This window comes from Quercus lobata, chromosome 11 (assembly GCF_001633185.2).
Source record: "Quercus lobata isolate SW786 chromosome 11, ValleyOak3.0 Primary Assembly, whole genome shotgun sequence".
Lineage (NCBI taxonomy): Eukaryota > Viridiplantae > Streptophyta > Magnoliopsida > Fagales > Fagaceae > Quercus > Quercus lobata.
Genome location: NC_044914.1, coordinates 36,214,516 through 36,234,563, shown reverse-complemented (window position 1 = coordinate 36,234,563; position 20,048 = coordinate 36,214,516). Strand labels below are relative to the sequence as shown.

The 20,048-nt window shown below is 34.7% G+C and overlaps 1 protein-coding gene across 1 annotated transcript; it reads left to right on the top strand.

Moving 5' to 3' along the window:
* Nucleotides 1–2,111: 2,111 nt before the first annotated feature.
* LOC115967792 (presequence protease 1, chloroplastic/mitochondrial-like) lies at nucleotides 2,112–13,141 on the top strand. Its single transcript, XM_031086937.1, has 19 exons — nucleotides 2,112–2,546; nucleotides 2,627–2,810; nucleotides 3,863–4,037; nucleotides 4,135–4,267; nucleotides 4,411–4,481; nucleotides 5,801–5,884; nucleotides 7,061–7,151; nucleotides 7,657–8,177; nucleotides 8,287–8,451; nucleotides 8,548–8,766; nucleotides 8,865–8,992; nucleotides 9,487–9,676; nucleotides 10,416–10,499; nucleotides 10,588–10,685; nucleotides 11,226–11,490; nucleotides 11,572–11,734; nucleotides 11,814–11,994; nucleotides 12,230–12,301; nucleotides 12,697–13,141. Exons 1-19 carry the CDS (start codon nucleotides 2,267–2,269, stop codon nucleotides 12,836–12,838), a joined length of 3,246 nt encoding a protein of 1,081 aa, XP_030942797.1. The 5' UTR covers nucleotides 2,112–2,266; the 3' UTR covers nucleotides 12,839–13,141.
* The last annotated feature ends 6,907 nt before the right edge of the window (nucleotides 13,142–20,048 follow it).

Below are 20,048 nucleotides of genomic sequence, written 5' to 3'. Positions count from 1 at the left end.
GATGTGACCAACTTCTTATTGGTTTTCATCAAGACCTATCATTAACACCACTTTTACATTTACTAATAACCACCCATCACATCAGTAGTTTATAAAATTTGTTGTAAAAAAGTTTGTATCTCTTGCATTACTCTAAAGACACAAATAATTAGAGTGGGTAAAATTTCCTTTAAAAAAATTAGAGTGGGTATATTAATATCATAACATACGAACAATAACAAGTAACAACTAGCATTTTTCTGCTATCTCAAAAAAAAAAAAAAAAAAAAAAAGCATTTTTCTAGGGCCTAAATTTGATAAGGAAGAAACCACACACACACACACACACACACACACACATATATATAGGTAAAGCTGAAAGAAAATCCAATTAGGTTTTAAATTGGATTCCAATTGTTGTCTAATTTTGCGCCATGTATCCTATTTAAGTTTTTTTTTTTTTTTTTAATTTTTGTTATAGGTGAGTTAATGCGGTGTAAAAGACGAAGGGTATAATATAAATAAATTATCAAAAAATCAATGAATAAAAAATAAATAAAAAAAGAGTAAACTCATGTTGTAAGGACTAGATTTGAAATCCTAGTCCAAGGTATGAATGGACTTAGGCCCAAAAAGTTCAAAACAATGAATTTGTAGAGAATGGGTTAGAAAAACTGGGCTTTGGTTAACCAAACAAGTTAGATAGGCTTGATGACAAAGGAATGAAAATATACAAGTTTAAACTGAAGGAAGAACGTCCTTGGCAATGTTCGAGGAGACTGATTCTTATATGATGTTCTCAAGTATGGTTACAAGTCTAGTTCTAGATTGCTACAGTGTTTATTTATTGATTTCCCCGATCCCCCCCTTTCCTTGCATCGTTTCTCTTTTATATTCTCTTTTCCTTTCGTCTTTGCCCTCCACATGCATGCTAGGTGCCTGGTGTTGATACTTGTCCCATCAGCAATTCCTATAAGTCTTTTGGAGTAGTTGTAAGGCTGGCCTCTACTGTTCAGGCATCACCCCCACATTAATGCAGCCAGAGAGTCAGATGCAGAACAATTAATGTGGTGGTAGCAACTTTCTCCTCAAATATTTTAGGACTCCCCTCTGTGCTTTGTTTCTACAATGCTTATCCATACCAGCAAAACTCCTTGGAACATCCCCTAGGACAGCGACCCACATATTCGGACCTCAGCTTTGGCTAGCTAAGGATGCATTTATCCTCGACCCACCCTCTTAAACCCTTATGACAAAAACTAACTTCTCTATTTACTAACACTATCTCTTCTGACAAATATTTATCCTCTCCGGATGTCCTCTTGTCCTCGGCTTGGGCCACAGGCCCAATATATAAACAGATAATGAACTTCTGGACCCAACATCCCTACACATGAGTATATCCAAAACAAATTAAAATAAAAAAATAAAATAAAAGAGAGAAAGGAGAAAGTATAATTTGAATTCATATATGTGTGTAATTGTAATTTCCTTTAATTGTACCACGTATATGGATGGGTTATACACTAGTTTAGGAATAAAATATTTGCCGACACAATTATTCAATTATTGGGTAATAATCAATATAAGTCTTTTTTTTTTTAAACAATATAATTCTAATATTGAATCAAGATGAACTCTTGTTTGGTGTCAATGTAAGGGACATAAAGGTTCTGTACGTGTAATAAGATGGATATGAATTTTAAGGTAATGCATGTGTAATAAAATGGAATTATAAGAATATTAAGGCTTCCATCACCGCCCCATGTAGGCAAGCTGGTACCCGGCCTGTATAGAGACCTGTTGCTCGGGGGTTCTAGCCCCCGCATTTACCTAAAAAAAAAAAAAATTAAGGCTTCTTTTAATTTTTTTTTAATTGTAATAAAAATTTGAAGAACAAATTCAATTTTCAATTTGTTTATAATTTATGAAATTTCTCAAATAATTATCTCTTCTTGATTCGTTGAAGATATATATATATATATATATATATATATATTTTAGGAATTAGAGAATAATCTAATTTTGGTAATTATTTTATTTTCTTAATCATTCTTGTGTATCTCTTGCACCACACAGCAGGAAAAGACCAAGCTCACCCTCTTAACTTATATTTCTCTGGGCAAGAATTCACCATTTTGTCACTTTCAAAACCACCCGTCCACGCTACACTATACTCTCTAGATATTTCCCTCCACTCCCAATATATAAAAACAACCCCAACTCTGTCTTTAACAAATTCTCATAGCTTAGGGTTCTTCTGTTCTATTCTGTTCTGTTATCCAAAATGGACAGAACAGTTCTACTAGTTCGTTCTCTCTCTTCCAACAGATTACTCTTCCGCTCTTCTCGCAGACTCTCTCGCTTTTCCTCTTCTCTCGCCCCAAAACGCCACCGTACAATCCCCAATCCCGCCGCCAGAAAATCCTCGCTCCGCCACCGATTGCTCCGCGCCACTTCATCCTCCTCCTCCCCCGCCGCCGCCGCCGCTTCCTTCAACGTCAGAAAACACTTCTCCTCTCTCTCCCCACGCGCCGTCGCCACTCCCCACACTCACTCTCCTTCAGGTAAATTCTCATTTTTAAACCCTAAGAACTGTGATATATGTTTTTGGAATTTCATCGAGCTGAAACGCAGCGTTTTGCAGAGTTTTCAGGGGTTGACAATGAGGCTGCGGAGAAGCTCGGGTTCGAGAAAGTTTCCGAAGAGGTCATCGGAGAGTGCAAGTCGAAAGCCGTGCTTTTCAAGCACAAGAAGACCGGCGCCGAGGTCATGTCGGTGCTGAACGACGACGAGAACAAGGTCTTCGGCATTGTCTTTCGCACTCCACCGTAAGTATTCTCATTGTGACGAATTTAATCTACGAGTTGCGGTTTTCGGTTTTTGTGTTTTGATGTAATGGTGAATTTGATTCAGGAATGTTCTAATTTAGAAACATTTCAATAGGAGTATAGAAATGAATATATGCAGACTACGATTTTTTTTATTAGAAATGGAATTGTATTAGCAGTAAGGAATGTGATTTATTGTCAATTAGTCATTTCTAAGGCTGCTGCTGTTTTTTTGGAATAGAGGGAATTCGGTCTGCATGAATGTGAGACGCGACAGAGTTTAAATTAGGTTTAGCATTGGACCAAGCCACTGCCACCAATGAGCTATATAGCTCAACTGGCAGTTCCTTGCAGTTCCTCCTCCCAAAATAATGGGATGGAGGGTGGGGTTACAAGTTCAAGTGCCCGGTTCTGTGTTTTTGGGCCAAAAAGTACGATTGTCATTCTGATTCTGAGCGTGTGGAATATGGTTCCAGCGTGTCTTATGTGGTTAATTTGGAAGGAGCGCAATGCCCGAACTTTTGAGGAAACTGAGAGACTTGTAGATTGTGTGAAGTCTTTGCTGCTTAGGACTTTGTTTGAGTGGTCTCATATTTGGGGGTTTACGCATTGTCATTCTTTGTTTGATTTTCTTAATTCTGTCAGTCTTTCTTTTTGATTGGTTTGTATTTTTTTCAGTGCAGTGAGCTTACTATTGTAAATCCATTGTACTTCTATTATCAATAAATTTGTTATTACCTATCAAAAAGATTCTGAAATGTGTTTTCAGGAAAAAATACTCCCTGAATGCGTGTGTAAACCATTGGATCAAGCTAGTGCTTTCTTATTTATTAGGAAATATTTAAAAATAAATAAATAAAATAAAGGATTGAGTGTAGAGCAAATTTATGGCTGGATGTTGGGATTTTTTTTTTTTTTTTTGGGGAGCTACAAGCAGTTTTATGGAAGAACAATTACACTGTTTTGAACTCTTGTGGAAATTACTCTCATTAATGTTTGAGTGATAGTTGCTCAAGATCTAATCATCCTCTTGTATCCAAATTTTAATGTAGAAATGATTCCACTGGGATTCCACATATACTGGAACACAGTGTATTGTGTGGGTCAAGAAAGTATCCCTTGAAAGAGCCATTTGTTGAATTATTGAAAGGGAGCTTGCACACTTTTCTGAATGCTTTCACATATCCCGATAGGACTTGTTATCCAGTTGCTTCAACAAACACAAAGGTAAAAGCGAGCTAGAATGGAATTTGGGAATTTAGATGTTTTAAATCTTGGGTCTAGTTTCGATTTTAATGCATGGTCGTTTGTTTTCTCCAAACAGGATTTCTATAATCTGGTAGATGTATACCTGGATGCTGTCTTCTTCCCTAAATGTTTGGAGGATTATCAGACTTTCCAACAGGAGGGTTGGCATTATGAGCTCAACAATCCTTCAGAAGATATATCTTATAAAGGTCATTAGTTCTGTTGCAGATTCTTCTGGAGTGTTTTATACCTTTGGGATGAGTTTCAAGCTTCCTGTTTATGGAATCCATCTGACTCCCAATCATATAATGCATTTCCTTTCCTTCCTAAATGATTTTGTTCTTATTTTTAGGTGTTGTTTTCAACGAGATGAAAGGTGTCTATTCTCAGCCTGATAATATATTAGGGCGGGCAGCTCAACAGGCAAGTCCCTTGTATATTTTTTTTTTTATATTTCTTAGGCTTTGATACCTTTGCAGAGCAAGTTGTGCATTCTCAATTAAATTGGATCTGTCGGAAGTTTATTGATCAATCCAGCCAAAGGATCTTCTTATACCATGTGCTGATAATTTGACTGTAAATTTTTTTTGATCCTATCTGGACTGGTTTCACTTATTTTTTTATTTTTTTATTTCATTTTTATTATGCATTGATCATTAATCAATCATTTGTGTGATGGTCTCTCTCTCTCTCTCTCGCTGTTACTGTGTTATTGATTGTTTCCCGTATTCATTCATTTATTTTTGTTTGTATATCATACTCTAGTAGTTCTTAATGATATGGCAGATTGTATTAGTAGATTGAAATAAATCATACTTAGAAGCTCATACATAATACAAAATCATAAACTACATGGTTTAGAGCAACATTTTTTTTATGTGAACTATTTGAGGAGAGAAATCTGCTGTGGTCTATGCGGTAAAAGGACGTGTTCAAGTATCTGGGGGGCTATTCTGTCTTGTGTGATGTGGACTATTTAGAGAGAAAGAAATCTGTGTACCTTTGAAACGAAAGACCGTTTGTGTTCAACTTAAATTGCAGCTAGTGGGGGCACTTTCTGAGTGGTAGCAAGCTCATTCTCCATCTTCTGGTCTAGTTTCAGAAATTTTAAAGTTTATGGACATGCTCTTGGTTAATTTATGCTTTCTTTTTTCTCCTTTGGAGTGTCCGTGACATACTCCCTGTGTACTGGCCTCGGCCACCCCTTTTTTTTTTTTTAATCAATGAATTTCTTTTCTTACTGATTAAAAAAAAAAAAAAGAATTCATTTTTTATTTGTGCTCAAATATCATAGCGATTTATGCACTTGGGAGTTTGATAGGGTCATTGGGTCTTGGCCATGCCAAATATTCATGTTACTAACATATCAAGTGCCCATTTGGTATAGCTTGCTTTTCCGTTTTTTGAAAAGGGGCTTTTGAAAAAGTAGTACTTTTAAAAAAAATGTGGTATTAAAAAGCTATACTTTGGAAAGGTGCAGTTTTAAATAGCACTCCCACTAAGGCACACATTTATTTGTCACAATGTATGTTGATGTTACTTGGAGTTGACCAGTAAAACCATATGGCTTGACTTGTGCTGGAAGGAACTTCTGAATGGCTCAATGTTACTAGTATGATCTCTATTTTTGCCAAATGTCCATTGTTCTCCAAAAGCTTTGTGTTATTATTATTATTATTATTTAAAAAAACTTGTTTCTATTTTATTCTATTGATAGCTCTTACTTGTAAATTTTGGCACAGGCTCTTTTCCCTGACAATACTTATGGTGTTGATAGCGGGGGTGATCCACGAGTTATTCCCAAACTGACATATGAGGAATTCAAGGTTTGTTGCATGCACCATGTTGAGATTTTTGTTTAACTATGTTAGTATTAAGATTGTGTAACTTTCAAACAGCGGTAGTTTTGCTGATGTATCTTTGTGGTAACTAACTTATTGCCTTAACCTAAATGTTGTATCATGATAGTTATTTATTTATAAATATGGAATGAAATTCTGGTATATGCCCATGCAATAATTTTTTTTATTTATTTAATTTTCACACAATTGTTGGTAGATATCAATTGGTTTCTTTTTTTTTTTTTTTTTTTGGGTTATTCAATAGCTCAAAGTCTATTTTTATTTAGTACAAGTTTTTCGTTAAACTGGTTTAGAGGAATCTACTCCAACCCAATATGTGGCAATTTAAACGATCATCCACATATATTAATTGCATGACTCGTTAAGTCATATAAACAAGAGGGTCATTGATAGAGTTGAACATCCTAATTTTGTAACCAAAGGCAATTTTGTGATCCTTGTATGATTGGATGCATGCCATGGGTGGCATCCCATCAATGTCTTTTGTTAATTTCATAAATTTTCTCTCCTTGTAATTCATAGATTAGTTGATTTCAAATTTATATGATATTATGATTAGTTGATCACTTAATTTTCATATTGTACAATAATAAGTGTTTTCAAATGTACTAGATCATATTATAAGAATGAGCGCTTTATTTCAATGAAGTGAGCACTTGTTCTTTGCACCTAGGCTCCCAGAGGCCTTTGTGCTTAAATGCACCGCACGCTTTTACAAACATTGTATTTATTATAATACTATTACTATTGCGGCTTTTTTTAAGTGATGCATTTTTTTTTATTTTTTTTTTTTATGGAATTGTGCCGAAGCTTTCTGGATTTCGGCTTTACATGGAGATAGTTGATTGATTTTTGTGACATCTGCAAGGACTCTTTCAATGTTATTGATATATAGATTTAATATTTAGGATTGGGTTACAAGTTTTTAACTACATTATTTTGCAGTTTGTGAAAACCTTTTGGTGTTTTACCATTCAAGGTTTCTCTAGCATGTCTTAGAAAATTTTTAGGCTTCTTTCCAGTAGCATACATGAATTTTATCTGCACACATTATTATGCATTTGACCTCAAGTGCAGTTATGAATATTCTTTCTTTTTGTATGACACGATTGGTGCTATTCTTCTGAAAAAAATTTACAGGAATTTCACTGTAAATATTATCACCCCAGCAATGCCAGAATATGGTTTTATGGAGATGATGATCCAATTGAGCGCCTTCGGATCTTGAGTGGTAACAAATGACATCTACTTTTATGAATATATGGCCCCAATAACTTTCTTCTTATGTCTTGTATCCCTGGCCTTGCCCCTGATGTACATGAGTGATTCGTCCCAAAACTAGACTTGTGTAGCCATTAAACCATGTAAACCAAAAGGCTAAAACTAATAACAGTTCTTTGGTGGCTTGTGCATAACTTCTTTACATATAAAAGAAATTACAAAGTTGTAATTTTTGGTGTTTAAGCATACTACATTATCTGTTTCTTATATTAAAGACATTACGTTTTTTCTCTCTCTCTCTCTCACTGTCTCTCTTTCACAAAAAATGACACTTAAACTAGTGATAAAAAAGTTCATTTTTTCAATTTTGAATGGTTGTCAAACCAATCGCTACCAAGTATTTACAGTCTACATTGATTTCAAGTTTTTATTTTTATTTTTTGTTTAGTTCAATGATAATTTTAGGATTCTGTGAAATTCATTTAAAATGTAACACCTTACTCTCTCTCTCTCAGAGTATCTAGATATGTTTGATGCAAGTACTGCTCCCAATGAATCAAAGGTTGAAACACAAAAACTATTTTCAGAGCCAGTAAGGATTGTTGAGAAATATCCTGCTGGTGAGGGTGGGGATATGAAGAAGAAGAATATGGTATGCCTTAATTGGTTGCTCTCTGATAAGCCCCTAGATCTGGAAACTGAGCTTACCCTTGGGTTCTTGGACCATCTTATGTTGGGAACTCCTGCTTCTCCATTAAGGAAAATCTTGCTGGAAAGTGGATTAGGAGATGCCATTGTTGGTGGTGGGGTTGAAGATGAGCTCCTTCAGCCTCAGTTTAGTATTGGGTTGAAGGGCGTCTCTGAAGATGACATTCAAAAGGTAGAAGAATTAGTTGTGAGTACCCTTAAAAAATTAGCAGATGAAGGTTTCGATGCAGATGCTGTAGAGGCATCCATGAATACAATTGAGTTTTCTCTCAGGGAAAACAACACTGGATCATTTCCTCGTGGTTTGTCACTGATGCTTCGATCCATTGTAAGATATGATATGCCTGTCTCTGTTGTTTTACAAGCCCAGCATCCTTATCATAATTTATTTATATTCACATATGTTTTCTGTTCCCTTTTCTTTTTCTTTTTCTCAGGGGAAATGGATATATGATATGGACCCCTTTGAGCCATTAAAGTATGAGAAACCCTTAGTGGCCCTAAAAGCCAGAATAGCACAGGAAGGCTCTAAAGCTGTTTTTTCTCCTCTAATAGAGAAATTCATCTTGAACAATCCTCATCGAGTTACAGTAGAAATGCAGGTAGTCACCAAATCTTGTTAGCCTAAATGTTTTCAGTTGCTGTGTGCATGTGATGCTTTTGTACTAATTATATGTTGGGGGTATTTTCTGCATCAGCCTGATCCTGATAAAGCTTCTCGTGAAGAAGAAGCTGAGAAAGAAATCTTGAAGAAACTTAAAGCAAGTATGACTGAGGAAGATCTTGCTGAGCTAGCACGTGCTACACAGGAGTTGCGACTGAAGCAAGAAACTCCTGACCCACCAGAAGCTCTAAAAAGTGTCCCAAGCCTCTCTCTACTAGACATTCCAAAAGAACCTATTCACATTCCTACAGAGGTTGTCATGACCTTTAGTAACTCGTGTTTGAATGTCCTACATGGCTTCTTCTTTTGCTTTTCTGTTATAGAGCATACTGAGCATTTTGTTCGCTGTAGGTTGGGGATATAGATGGAGTAAAAGTTTTGCAGCATGACCTCTTCACAAATGATGTCCTTTACACTGAGGTTGTCTTCAATATGAGTTCACTGAAGCAAGAGCTTCTCCCCTTGGTACCACTTTTTTGGTGAGTTGTTGTTGCCTTAAAGAACCACTGTTTATTTTGTTGCTAAACTTGGTATTGATATGTCATGTTCCATACTTCCATTCTATTAGTATCTGAACAGAACAAGATGTTTCACCACATTAAGTTCTGAAAAGAAAGATTATATGTACTGCTCAGAAGGCTGGTGTTTATTCGTTAACTATGCTACAATATCCTTCAAGGACCTGCCAAATGTGTATTACATTGAGGTTTCCATTTTTCGTTTCCTTATTGTGGTGCCTGAGTGTGAGGGCTTCTTTTGTCCAATCTTTTAGCTTGATGTCTCTTATCAAACCTCATAAAAAGGAAGAGCAACCTCTAGAATGTTAAGGTTAATGTATATTGACACCAAAAGCAAAGGAAAGGATGTTAATGCCGATGTAACAGCAGTGTTAATACTGATAATTTTGTATATGTTTCTTCTTCTAGGATGATTTAGATCACATATTTTGACTATCTAATATTGTTTTTTACAGCCAATCATTGCTGGAGATGGGTACAAAAGACTTGAGTTTTGTGCAACTTAGTCAGTTAATAGGAAGAAAAACCGGAGGAATATCAGTTTTTCCATTCACATCATCTGTACGGGGCAGGGAGGATCCATGTTGCCATATAATTGTTAGAGGCAAAGCCATGGCAGGACGTGCTGAAGACCTATTCAACCTGGTATCTATTCTTTTCAGACTTCACATGTAATCATCAAGATTGACAATGAGATAATTTGAACCACTTGGATCATTTTAGATATTGTGGTAATTAGTTTACATTGGCTGGGGACCACACCTTTTGGGCTGGAAGTCACTAGTTCGAATCTCTCCCTCCCTCCTCTTGGAGCCAAAACTTATTATTATTGTTTATATATATACATGTAAAGTTTACATAGCTTTCACTGCTCATACTTATCAAAAAAACATAGCTTTCACTGCTCATGAAATTTGGATCTTTGTATGGCTTATTTAGAACCTCTGCCTATTCTCAAGTCTTCTAACTGCTTTCTGTTACCTTTTGTTGATTTATTGATGCCTTACACCTAATAGAAAGGAACAAAAGATTGTGCAAAGAATAGAGTTTCTATGCTTAAGTAGTTGGGGGCTGCAAGCCTGATTATTCTTTTTGTAGACAGCTATAAATCAACACTTGTTTGTCTAGTTACTGGGTCCTATTAATTTTGTTCATATCTATTACCAATTGACTATCATCTGTTTGCAAATGTTTTCTTCATTGATGAGGCCCCTCAATTATTATAAAAATGGATGTCTATAGAGACCACTTCTGACCATAGTATACCATAGTAACCATACAACCAGCCAGTTCTACTTCGTACTTTAGCTTTTTGCTATAGGGTGTCATTAATTTAGTTTATTCCTGTGGATAATGAGTGACTGAGGGATTCATGCATATATAGGTTACCTGTGTTCTTCAAGAAGTCCAGTTTACGGATCAGCAGCGGTTTAAGCAGTTTGTCGCCCAAAGCAAAGCTAGAATGGAGGTATGTACAGAATTTTGTGGAAAAAAATAGGCAACCCAACTGTACCTTGATATTTCGTCATTAAATCTAAATTTATATATGTTATCAGAACCGGTTAAGAGGTGGTGGTCATGGAGTTGCGGCTGCAAGGATGGATGCTAAATTAAATGTTGCTGGGTGGATTTCTGAACAGATGGGTGGTGTCAGGTTGGACTTTTTAAATATTATGAAGTGATCTTTCTTTTGGACTAATCTATGTAGGCTACAATGACATCTGTCTTACTCCTTGCTCTGTTTAAGCATTTATCCTTCCAGTGAGAGGATTGTCTAGGAATTAACATTTATATTATATAATGAACTATAGGAATGTCTTTTCTTCATAATTGGTCTCACGAAAAAAAACTAGGCTCATTTCCAGGACTTTGTGAATGCAGTAAAATTACACATGATGACTTGAAGTAAGAAGCACAGACACTTCATTTAGGGTGCAGTACCAGTGTCATACCTGTGTTGTATTCACCATGTCATGTTATCATTTTTCAGGAATTGCTTGTGTTGCCATGTTATATCTGTACTTGTACCCGTGTCTGTGCTTCGTAGGACTTGAATGCTTCTTATGGCTATAGATGTTATGCTTTGGTACACATATCAAAAGTTTCAAGTTCTATGGTATAATTTTTCGAGATCCACTAGCTCTGAATTACAAACTGGATGTTCCTGATATAGTTTATATTTCTGGTCTTGTAGTTACCTGGAATTCTTACAAACTCTTGAAGAGAAAGTTGATAAAGATTGGGACGAAATTTCTTCATCTCTTGAGGAGATTCGCAAGTCCTTACTTTCAAGGAATGGTTGCTTGATAAATATGACTGCTGATGGAAGAATCCTCTCAGACTCAGGAAAGTTTGTTAGCAAATTTCTTGATTCACTTCCCAGCAACCCTCTTGTTGGAACAGCTACTTGGAATGCTCGACTTCCTTCAGAAAATGAGGCCATTGTGATACCAACTCAGGTGATTATTTTTCCCTTGCCTCCTGCTGCTTGTTTTTCCTTTTAGCTTTCTTTATAACATGTTATTATTTACGTGCTGCAGGTTAATTATGTTGGAAAAGCAGCTAACCTTTACGAAACTGGTTATCAACTTGATGGGAGTGCATATGTAATTTCAAAATACATTAGTAATACATGGTTGTGGGATCGTGTGCGTGTTAGTGGTGGGGCTTATGGAGGCTTCTGCGACTTTGATACTCACTCAGGTAAAATTTCGTGCCCTTACCTATTTGTGAAGGGTTATAAGTTGTTCAAGAATCTTACATTTTGGGTTCTGTTGTTTAGGAGTATTCTCCTTCTTATCTTATCGTGACCCCAACTTGTTAAAGACACTTGATGTATACAATGGAACTGGAGACTTTCTCCGTGGGTTAGAAATGGATGACGATACTCTTACAAAAGCTATTATTGGGACCATCGGAGATGTGGATTCATATCAGCTTCCTGATGCCAAAGGTTATAGCAGGTATGTGGACAGCGGTCTTTAAAAGGTGGCTTCTGCACTTGAAGTTCACAGTTACTTTGAAAAATATTAACTGTTTAAGCCTGAAGATGTAACTTCACATCATGGCTCAAAGGCAAAATACCTTGTAGGGGAGGTCACTGCTAATGTTAGATACTAATTGGACTCTAAACATACTGTTATTGTTTTTAGCATGAGTAAAACTCAAATTTACTCTTTCCTTTTCTTCTTTCTCTAGTTTATTGCGGCATTTGTTGGGCATCACAGATGAAGAAAGGCAAAGAAGACGGGGAGAGATATTATCAACCAGGTAAAAGCGGATGTTTTCTTAATTGATGCATGGACTCGTGTTATAAAGTATGCCAAAGCTAGGCCAGAGGCTATGAAATGAAAAAGGGAGGGGTGGGATTATTTTGCTCCCATTGAGGAATTTATGACAAAAATGGATTGAGCAATTTTAAATGATTGGCACTTTTAAGAAAACTAGACTAAATTGATGCAAAATGATCTGTAGATAGAGAGAGAATTTGAGTTTTCCTTCTAATTGACATTGCTTTCATTGAACCTGAAAGTTTAGTGTTGAAGCAATGGTTGGGTGATGCCTTAGAGTCTGTTCGTGGCATATTAATTCAAAATTTTCTGTTTTTGGTATATGAACTATGAATCTTAGTTCAATATATTAAATTTATCCTCTTTTCCTCACAGTTTGAAAGACTTCAAGGAATTTGCGGATGCAGTTGAGGCAGTTAAAGATAAAGGTGTTGTGGTTGCGGTGGCATCTCCAGATGATGTTGAAGCCGCTCACAAGGAATGCTCTAACTTCTTTCAAATAAAGAAAGCCCTCTAAGACCGTAAAAATAAAAATGCTGCTGAGGATGGGTAATTCTCAGATGCAATTTTTTCTTCACTGTTTGATATCTCAAAGAGTTCCAAATTTTTTATGTAGAAGCAAAATTCAGTGATAGTAGATTACAGGAAGAACTTTTTGTAACATGAAACTTGTACCATATCAGCGGTGCTAAAAGACATTTCACATTCATTACATCATATAATTCCCATCAATTTATTCATGCCTTAAAAATGTAAGCTTACAACAGTGGTGTTATCCTTCTCTCTTTTCACCAATGTTTAAAATTTAAACTATTCTGAATGCCATCTCCCATGATGAATGTTGCTTCTATTAAAACAGTTCACAAAGCAAACCTTCTGTAGCTTTCCTGTTCTTTTGGTTATATCCATGTTCTGCGAGTTTAATTTCAACGAAGAGGAATGAATTTATGGTTATATCCATGTTCTGTGAGTTTAAAACGATTCTATGAAGGTGTTTAGGGAAGAGGAATGAATTTATCCTGCATCCTTTGGGCTCAAAAGGATTTAAACACCAGTTGTAATTAGCTTTTTTAAATTGAAGAACCTCTTTGTCTTTCTTGAAAATTTTGTAATTGATACCCTAGTTTGAAATGAATTTTATAATGTTCACTACACCATTCAAATTAATGGATTATTGGGAAAATTAATCTTGAATTAGGGTATTGATTGCAATATTTTTTTAATTTATACTATTCTTGTGAATGATCCCATAATTTAGGGCAAATAATGAGGCGTCACATAATTTAGCTTAAAAGGCCAAACTTCTATTAATCCGTTAGTTTGGATTGCAAATTTTGAATTACAATTTTGATTAAAATTGTCATTTAGGTTGTAAATTCAGTAATTCTCATAGTTTAGAATGGATAACTATAGTTAACTTCCCTTAAATTTTTTTTTTTATAAAAAAAATTCTATAATTAACTTACCTTAAAAAGCTTCAATTCTTATTAGGGTTTAAAAGCTTCTCTTCTTTTTATAGGGGAAGGGGGATTCAAACCAAAGGAGAACATTGAGACATGATACTTTCTTTCTTTTTTATGGATAAGGAAACAAAAACCCTTTTCTTTTTTTTCTTTTTGGGCAATGAAACATAAGACTCCTTTATTTAAGAAACAGACATAAGACTGGATAACCGAAGAAGTAGTTTTTGGCATTCATACTAGTTTTACTGAACTATTATTACCCTACAATATATTATAATGGAATGCCGAATCTGCGATATGATATCCCCCATCTCTCATTCACGTTCAACAGTACAGTATAGGTAGAATCAAAATTTCTGGTGAACATGTTTTAAAGGTATGCCGAATGGGTCTTAATTTCATGTACGTACGTTCTCAAAATGGTTGTGTTGTTACTCAGATCTTCCTACTGGCTGCTATGTCCCTCCATGAAAGTAGGTGAGTCCTAAATTAGTGGTCCTCGAACCTCTGAATTAAGCCGAATTTTCAGTACCACGACAAACACCAAGAAAAAAAAAAGGTGTCCTCTGATATGGTACCCCATTAATGTTAGTTTTGAGCCTTTGCTCCATGATTCCCTTTTGGCAAAATCCTAGCTAATGCTTACAGCATTACCATTGTCTTATCTTTCTTAAGTAGAGATTGTGATTAAATTATTTAAGAAACCTGCATTTTCCTCCAACATTTCTACAAGGAAAATTTTTGAAAGGCTTCGAATTGGCCATTTTTCTTCCACTGGATTCTTGTGGGTTTAATATGTAATGGCATCTTATAGTTGTTCCAGTTTGGGAATATGGTAGGAGTTAGTTCACAATGTTTTGCAAGAGTCAATAATTATGTAAGAGCACAAAGCTAATTATTGCTATACATGTTGAATTATACCACTGTCGTACACACTTTAACTAATTATAAAATTGTAAAAACACGATTTCAGCTATATATGTTTTACACACATAATGTGTAATTATTGTCATTCATATTACAGTTTTTTTTCTCAAATTTTTTTTTTTTACAGATTTTACTCCAAAAACCGTATAAAAAAGTAATTTAAACAATTGAATTTATTATGGTATTAAATTGGGACCAATTTATTAGCATTTATAGTAAAATTAATTGGCAGTAGTAACTAGTTTTGGTATTTTCCATTATGCAGAGAGAGAAAGAGAGAGTAGTTAAGAGAGAGTAGTTCCAAAGTACAATCAGAGTAATTCTGCAAAACCATCCACTAACATTATATGCAAATCAATATACATTTCAAAATTTTTCTGTAGCACAATAAGTAGTCCATGATGAACCAACTGTATGCCTCACCACCCAATGTACTACTAGGCCTGGCCTTAATTTACCCTTGTATAGCTTGAAAGTTGAAACTCTTATTATGATCTGCTACAATTATGCAGAGTCCTAACAATCTTGACACTCAAGGCATCTTGATACTGAATAATGATGACAATTGTTCATGGGAGCTTCCTCCTCAAGTGTTTCGTTCCTTATTTAGCTATCACCTTTGGTCCCCACCTGGATAACCCTATCTAACTACACAATTTAAGTCCAACATGTGCTTGTGAATTGTGAATGCTCAATTGGTTCTTTAAGCCTTTAGCACTTGCTGCATTTATGGATGTATCATAACATCAGGACCAAAATGGTGTACCTTTTTAACTACCTCCAAACTTAACTAGTAGTAATCTCTTCCTAGCTTTACACCTACAAACAAGTAGGATTAAATTTTGGGTGAATAAAAGAAGTGGCTTCAATCATGAATAGGTATTAAGAAAAAGTTCCTTTAACAAAAAAACACGAAAATCTTAGTCATAATGGAAAATTTATGGGTTTTGGTGTCCAAAGGAATTGAGAGTTTGAACAATTGTGTTCCTAAAACAAATAGTTGACTGTTTTTTTAATATATAAATGCTTTCAGAACTGGGTAGTTGGCATTGTTAAAGCTCAATAGTCCAAAAGATGCTACAGTTGTTATGCAAAGGTTGTTTATGACTAAACGCTGCATGTGAATTCAGATCATAGCAAAATGAAATACACTGAGCTTTTCTATGTGCCTCTAGGAGATCCAAGTTTATATGATTTTATATATATCTTGTTTATGTATGTACCAATGGCACCAGCCTGATATCAAAGGAATTTGTGGAAGTTCATGTGAGTGAGAGCCTGAAAGCCTAGCTTTGGAACACTTTTCAGTGGTACTAAAAGTTTTAGACAAAGCAGAGATGCTTTTGAAATTGAGAGGAACAAGACCACTGTCACTGTGAGCTTTATTCTAGAAATACGCATGTTTCTAAAACATGCAGTGTGTACTAAACCCAGAATATTTATATATATATATATATATATATAAAAAAAAAAAAAAACCAATTTAAAAATAGAAAAAAAGGACCCCCCCCCCTGCCAGAAAAAAGCTGTTTGGTTGCTGTCATTTTACTGTAGTTTAAAAATAAAATAAAAAGCTGTAATTTTGTTCAACTTTATTTTTAAGTAAAAAAAAAAAAAAAAAAAAAAAAAAAAAAAAAAAAAAAAAAAAAAAAAAAAAAAAGCTAATGAAAACAAGTTTAAAAGATTAAAAAATCCTTTCTAAATAGTTTAAGCTTTGTATCGTGCAAATAATCTTTCATATGGGCCAGATACACATTTGATGTTGAACTCTTAACAATTCAAAGCTTTACAAACCAGTATATTATGCTAAATCTGAACATGGCGATACAATTGATCCATTTTAATACGAACCCATTTATGTACTAAATATTAGTCCGCAAAAAATTGTGTTGTAATCGGGGCAGTGTTAACCATGCTGATATATGAGTATATGACGCTAAAGCTAGAACCATGGTGGCCCAGTTGTTAGTACATGTATAGCAAGAAAATCACTGCACAGCTGAGTACTTTCACACTGGGACACAGATAGTGATCTGACCAAATTAGGACACACACAACGTGGTCCTATTTTAACTAACTAATTTCTTGGCCAGATTTGGTATCTTCTGAAAAGGGTAGCTCGACCTCCATGACAGTCCAAAGGAAGAACGGTGTAGCATTTACATATATATATATATATATATATATAAATAAGAGCATATATTGTAAACCATTTTTAAAACTTTTTATTGAACACCGTAAAAGTAATTGACTGTTATATATATATATATATACATATTCAAAGCAAAGTCACTGTTTTCCTTTTTCTATTTTCTTTTTGTACAATGCTCAGGGCATTCAAATGCTTCCTCTGTTGATAAGCAGGCGTTTGTTAACCTAATCAAGCCAGTGGTATGAAATAGCTACACCATTCAAACTTACTCTCCTGCTTTCTTTCTATTAGAGCCAGAAAATTGTTTATGGTATGTATTTAAATTTCATCTACCATGACTTTCCACTGCTATGCTATATATGGTATTATCTCCATTGTTGATTAACTTTTAGTGGCAGTCTCAGAACCAGAATTGAGTACTGATTGTAAATTAATGTTACTCTTTGAAGTTAGGACAATACCTTAGAGGAGTCATAACCCATCTTTTTTTACTTTTTTATTCTCCGTATCTAATGTTTTTTGGAAATGACAAAATTTTGTTAAAAAATTCTTTTTAAAAAATTAATATTACTCTATATTTTAAAAATCTAACTATTGAACTGCATATTTTTTATACTCTTAATACATATGTCAAATTTTGTGTCAATTAAATATTATTTATTATATGATCTATAAACTTATATTTTATGAATTATTTTAAACTACAAAAACTTGCAATTTAAACAATTTATTAATGACATAGTTATTGATTTTTAATTTTCTAGAAATTTTGCAAGTATGGATGATATAAGAAGAAAATGTAATCTAATACTAGATTTGTCAAAATTCACCTCCAATAAACAGATACTATTCAACAACTTATTTTGTAATATTTTGTAATTTGTTGAGTTGTTAAGTTGTGGACAAAGACATGAACCTACCATTGTCACATACTAATCACAATATGTTATTTTAACAACTTAAAAATTTTAAAAATTAAGGTGCCTACATAAATTTAGTCTTATCCAATAGTATCAATTGTGCAAATCTTTTTTTTTTTTTTTTTTTTTTTTTTTTTTTTTTTTTTTTAAGGGGTCTTGCAACTATACATAGTGAAACTAATATAAAAATCCATCAATGAATTAAGTGATTACCTTTATTAAAGATTTTATTAAATTACAAAGTTTCCTTACATTTGGGTGTAGCTTCAAATTAAATTCTAAATTTTTTTTAAGTCATCAAAATCATTAATTTTCAATTGTTTCAATTCATACTCTTAATAACCCAGATGTGGGATCCGGATCCTCTCCATTTCCTTTGAAATGGAGAGGCCTCCAGTACACGGTCAGGATTTTTTTGAAAATGATCCACGCTCAAAAACTGGACACGTCATAAACTTAACCCAAACCACATGAACTTAACCCACATAAACTTAACCCAAACCACGTGAACTTAACCCAAGGTTAGATCAGCCTATTCTTTTCTCACCCCAACCCATCTGAAATTTCAAAGTTCAAACTCTCATCTCCAACTCTCATCTCCGAGGATTTTCTCTCATCTCCAACTCTCAAAGTTGTTTCTCTTCTTTTCCCTCCTAGGCCTTGCACAATCTTTTTGATAGTTGAGACATAGAGTAACACAGAGATTTTGGAAAGAGAACAGAGAAGAAAAGAGAAATCATAATGTAAGGATTACATTTCCCCCCACCTGGGGTGCGTCAGCGGTAAGGGAGATGTCTGGACTAATTGTAAACCCAGAAATCTTTGGTTTACTGTTATCCTTAATTTTCTTGATGGGAGAATTATCGAGAACTCTAGAAGACTTTTCCTGTTGGCATTTTTCATATTTATAGTCTACATTATGTAAAGTTGAAGCTTGGGATATGAGGAACAGAGACATAAATCCAAAAATCCCCCAACTCTGGCAACACAATGGACATAGGCTTCTATGCATCTTCATCCCCAACTTCTCAAAATCCCCCAACAAATTCTACCGTAGATTTCCTTTAGGCCAGTGAAATATCACTATAAAAAGTCTAGGATCATGTATTGGGGTTAGACACTTAACCCATCTGAATATTTCAAACTTAACCCATCTGAGACCAAACCCATGTTTACTCAACCGGACGAATTGTACTGGAAAACAAAAAAAAAAAAAAAAAAAAAAAAAAAAAAAAAAAAAAAAAAACCTTTTAGGAGGGAAAACTGAAACAAAGGTTATCCATGCAAGTTCTTCGGAAAACAAATAAGACCTTTTAGGAGGGAAAAGTGAGACAGAGGTTGCTGAGTTCGTGGCTTCACAGATTTTAACCAAAAAAAAAAGCTTCATAGAAGGTTCCAAGTTCAGCTTCAGAGCATCTCTGTTTCTATCTTGCCAAAACAGAGGTTTATATTGTTTATGCTTATCTTATTTGATGTTTGATCATTTTTCTGCATTTATATTGTTGTCTTGATGAGTTTATATTGTTGTTTTGGTGGCTGGATGCAAGTTAGAGTCTATCTGAATTTTTATTTTTAATTTTTTGAGATAAAGATTGAATCTTTATAAAGATTGGCTCCCTCTCCAGCTTTAGTAATATATCTTGAGGAGGAGATTTTATCTTTGGTCTGCAGAAACAGAATGACTCACTTAATATAAGCTTAGTAGATTTGATAAAGATAACCCATATTGTAGAAAGGAGAGAAGCAGAACAGAAAAAACACCATACAAGTTGTGAAATCAACCTAGGAAATCCTTTTAACTTACAATACTGTTTCTACAAATGCCCCTTCAACATGGTGCATTTCAGGCACATCATCTAAAGAACCATCTCCCTCAATCCGTAACTTATTAACCTGCCTGTGTGGTGAGCGAGGAGTTGAGTTAAAAGCTTGATCAAATCGTAGATATCCTCACCGTGACGGCGAGGCGAGAAAGAAGTGGGTTTCTTTTGATTGTGTTTCGCACCGTGACGGCGAGGCGAGAGAGAAGTGGGTTTGAAATATTGAGAAGAGAGTGAGAAATATTGAGATGGGTTTGGTCTCAGATGGGTTAAGTTTGAAATATTCAGATGGATTAAGTGTCTAACCCCAGTTAAGTGTACAGTTAAGTGTGTGGTTTGGGTTTTAAATGATGTGGCACTTTTTTGACCATTGATGCTCTCCATGGGAAATCCTGACCGTGTACCGGAGGCCTCTCCATTTCAAAGGAAATGGAGAGGATCCGGA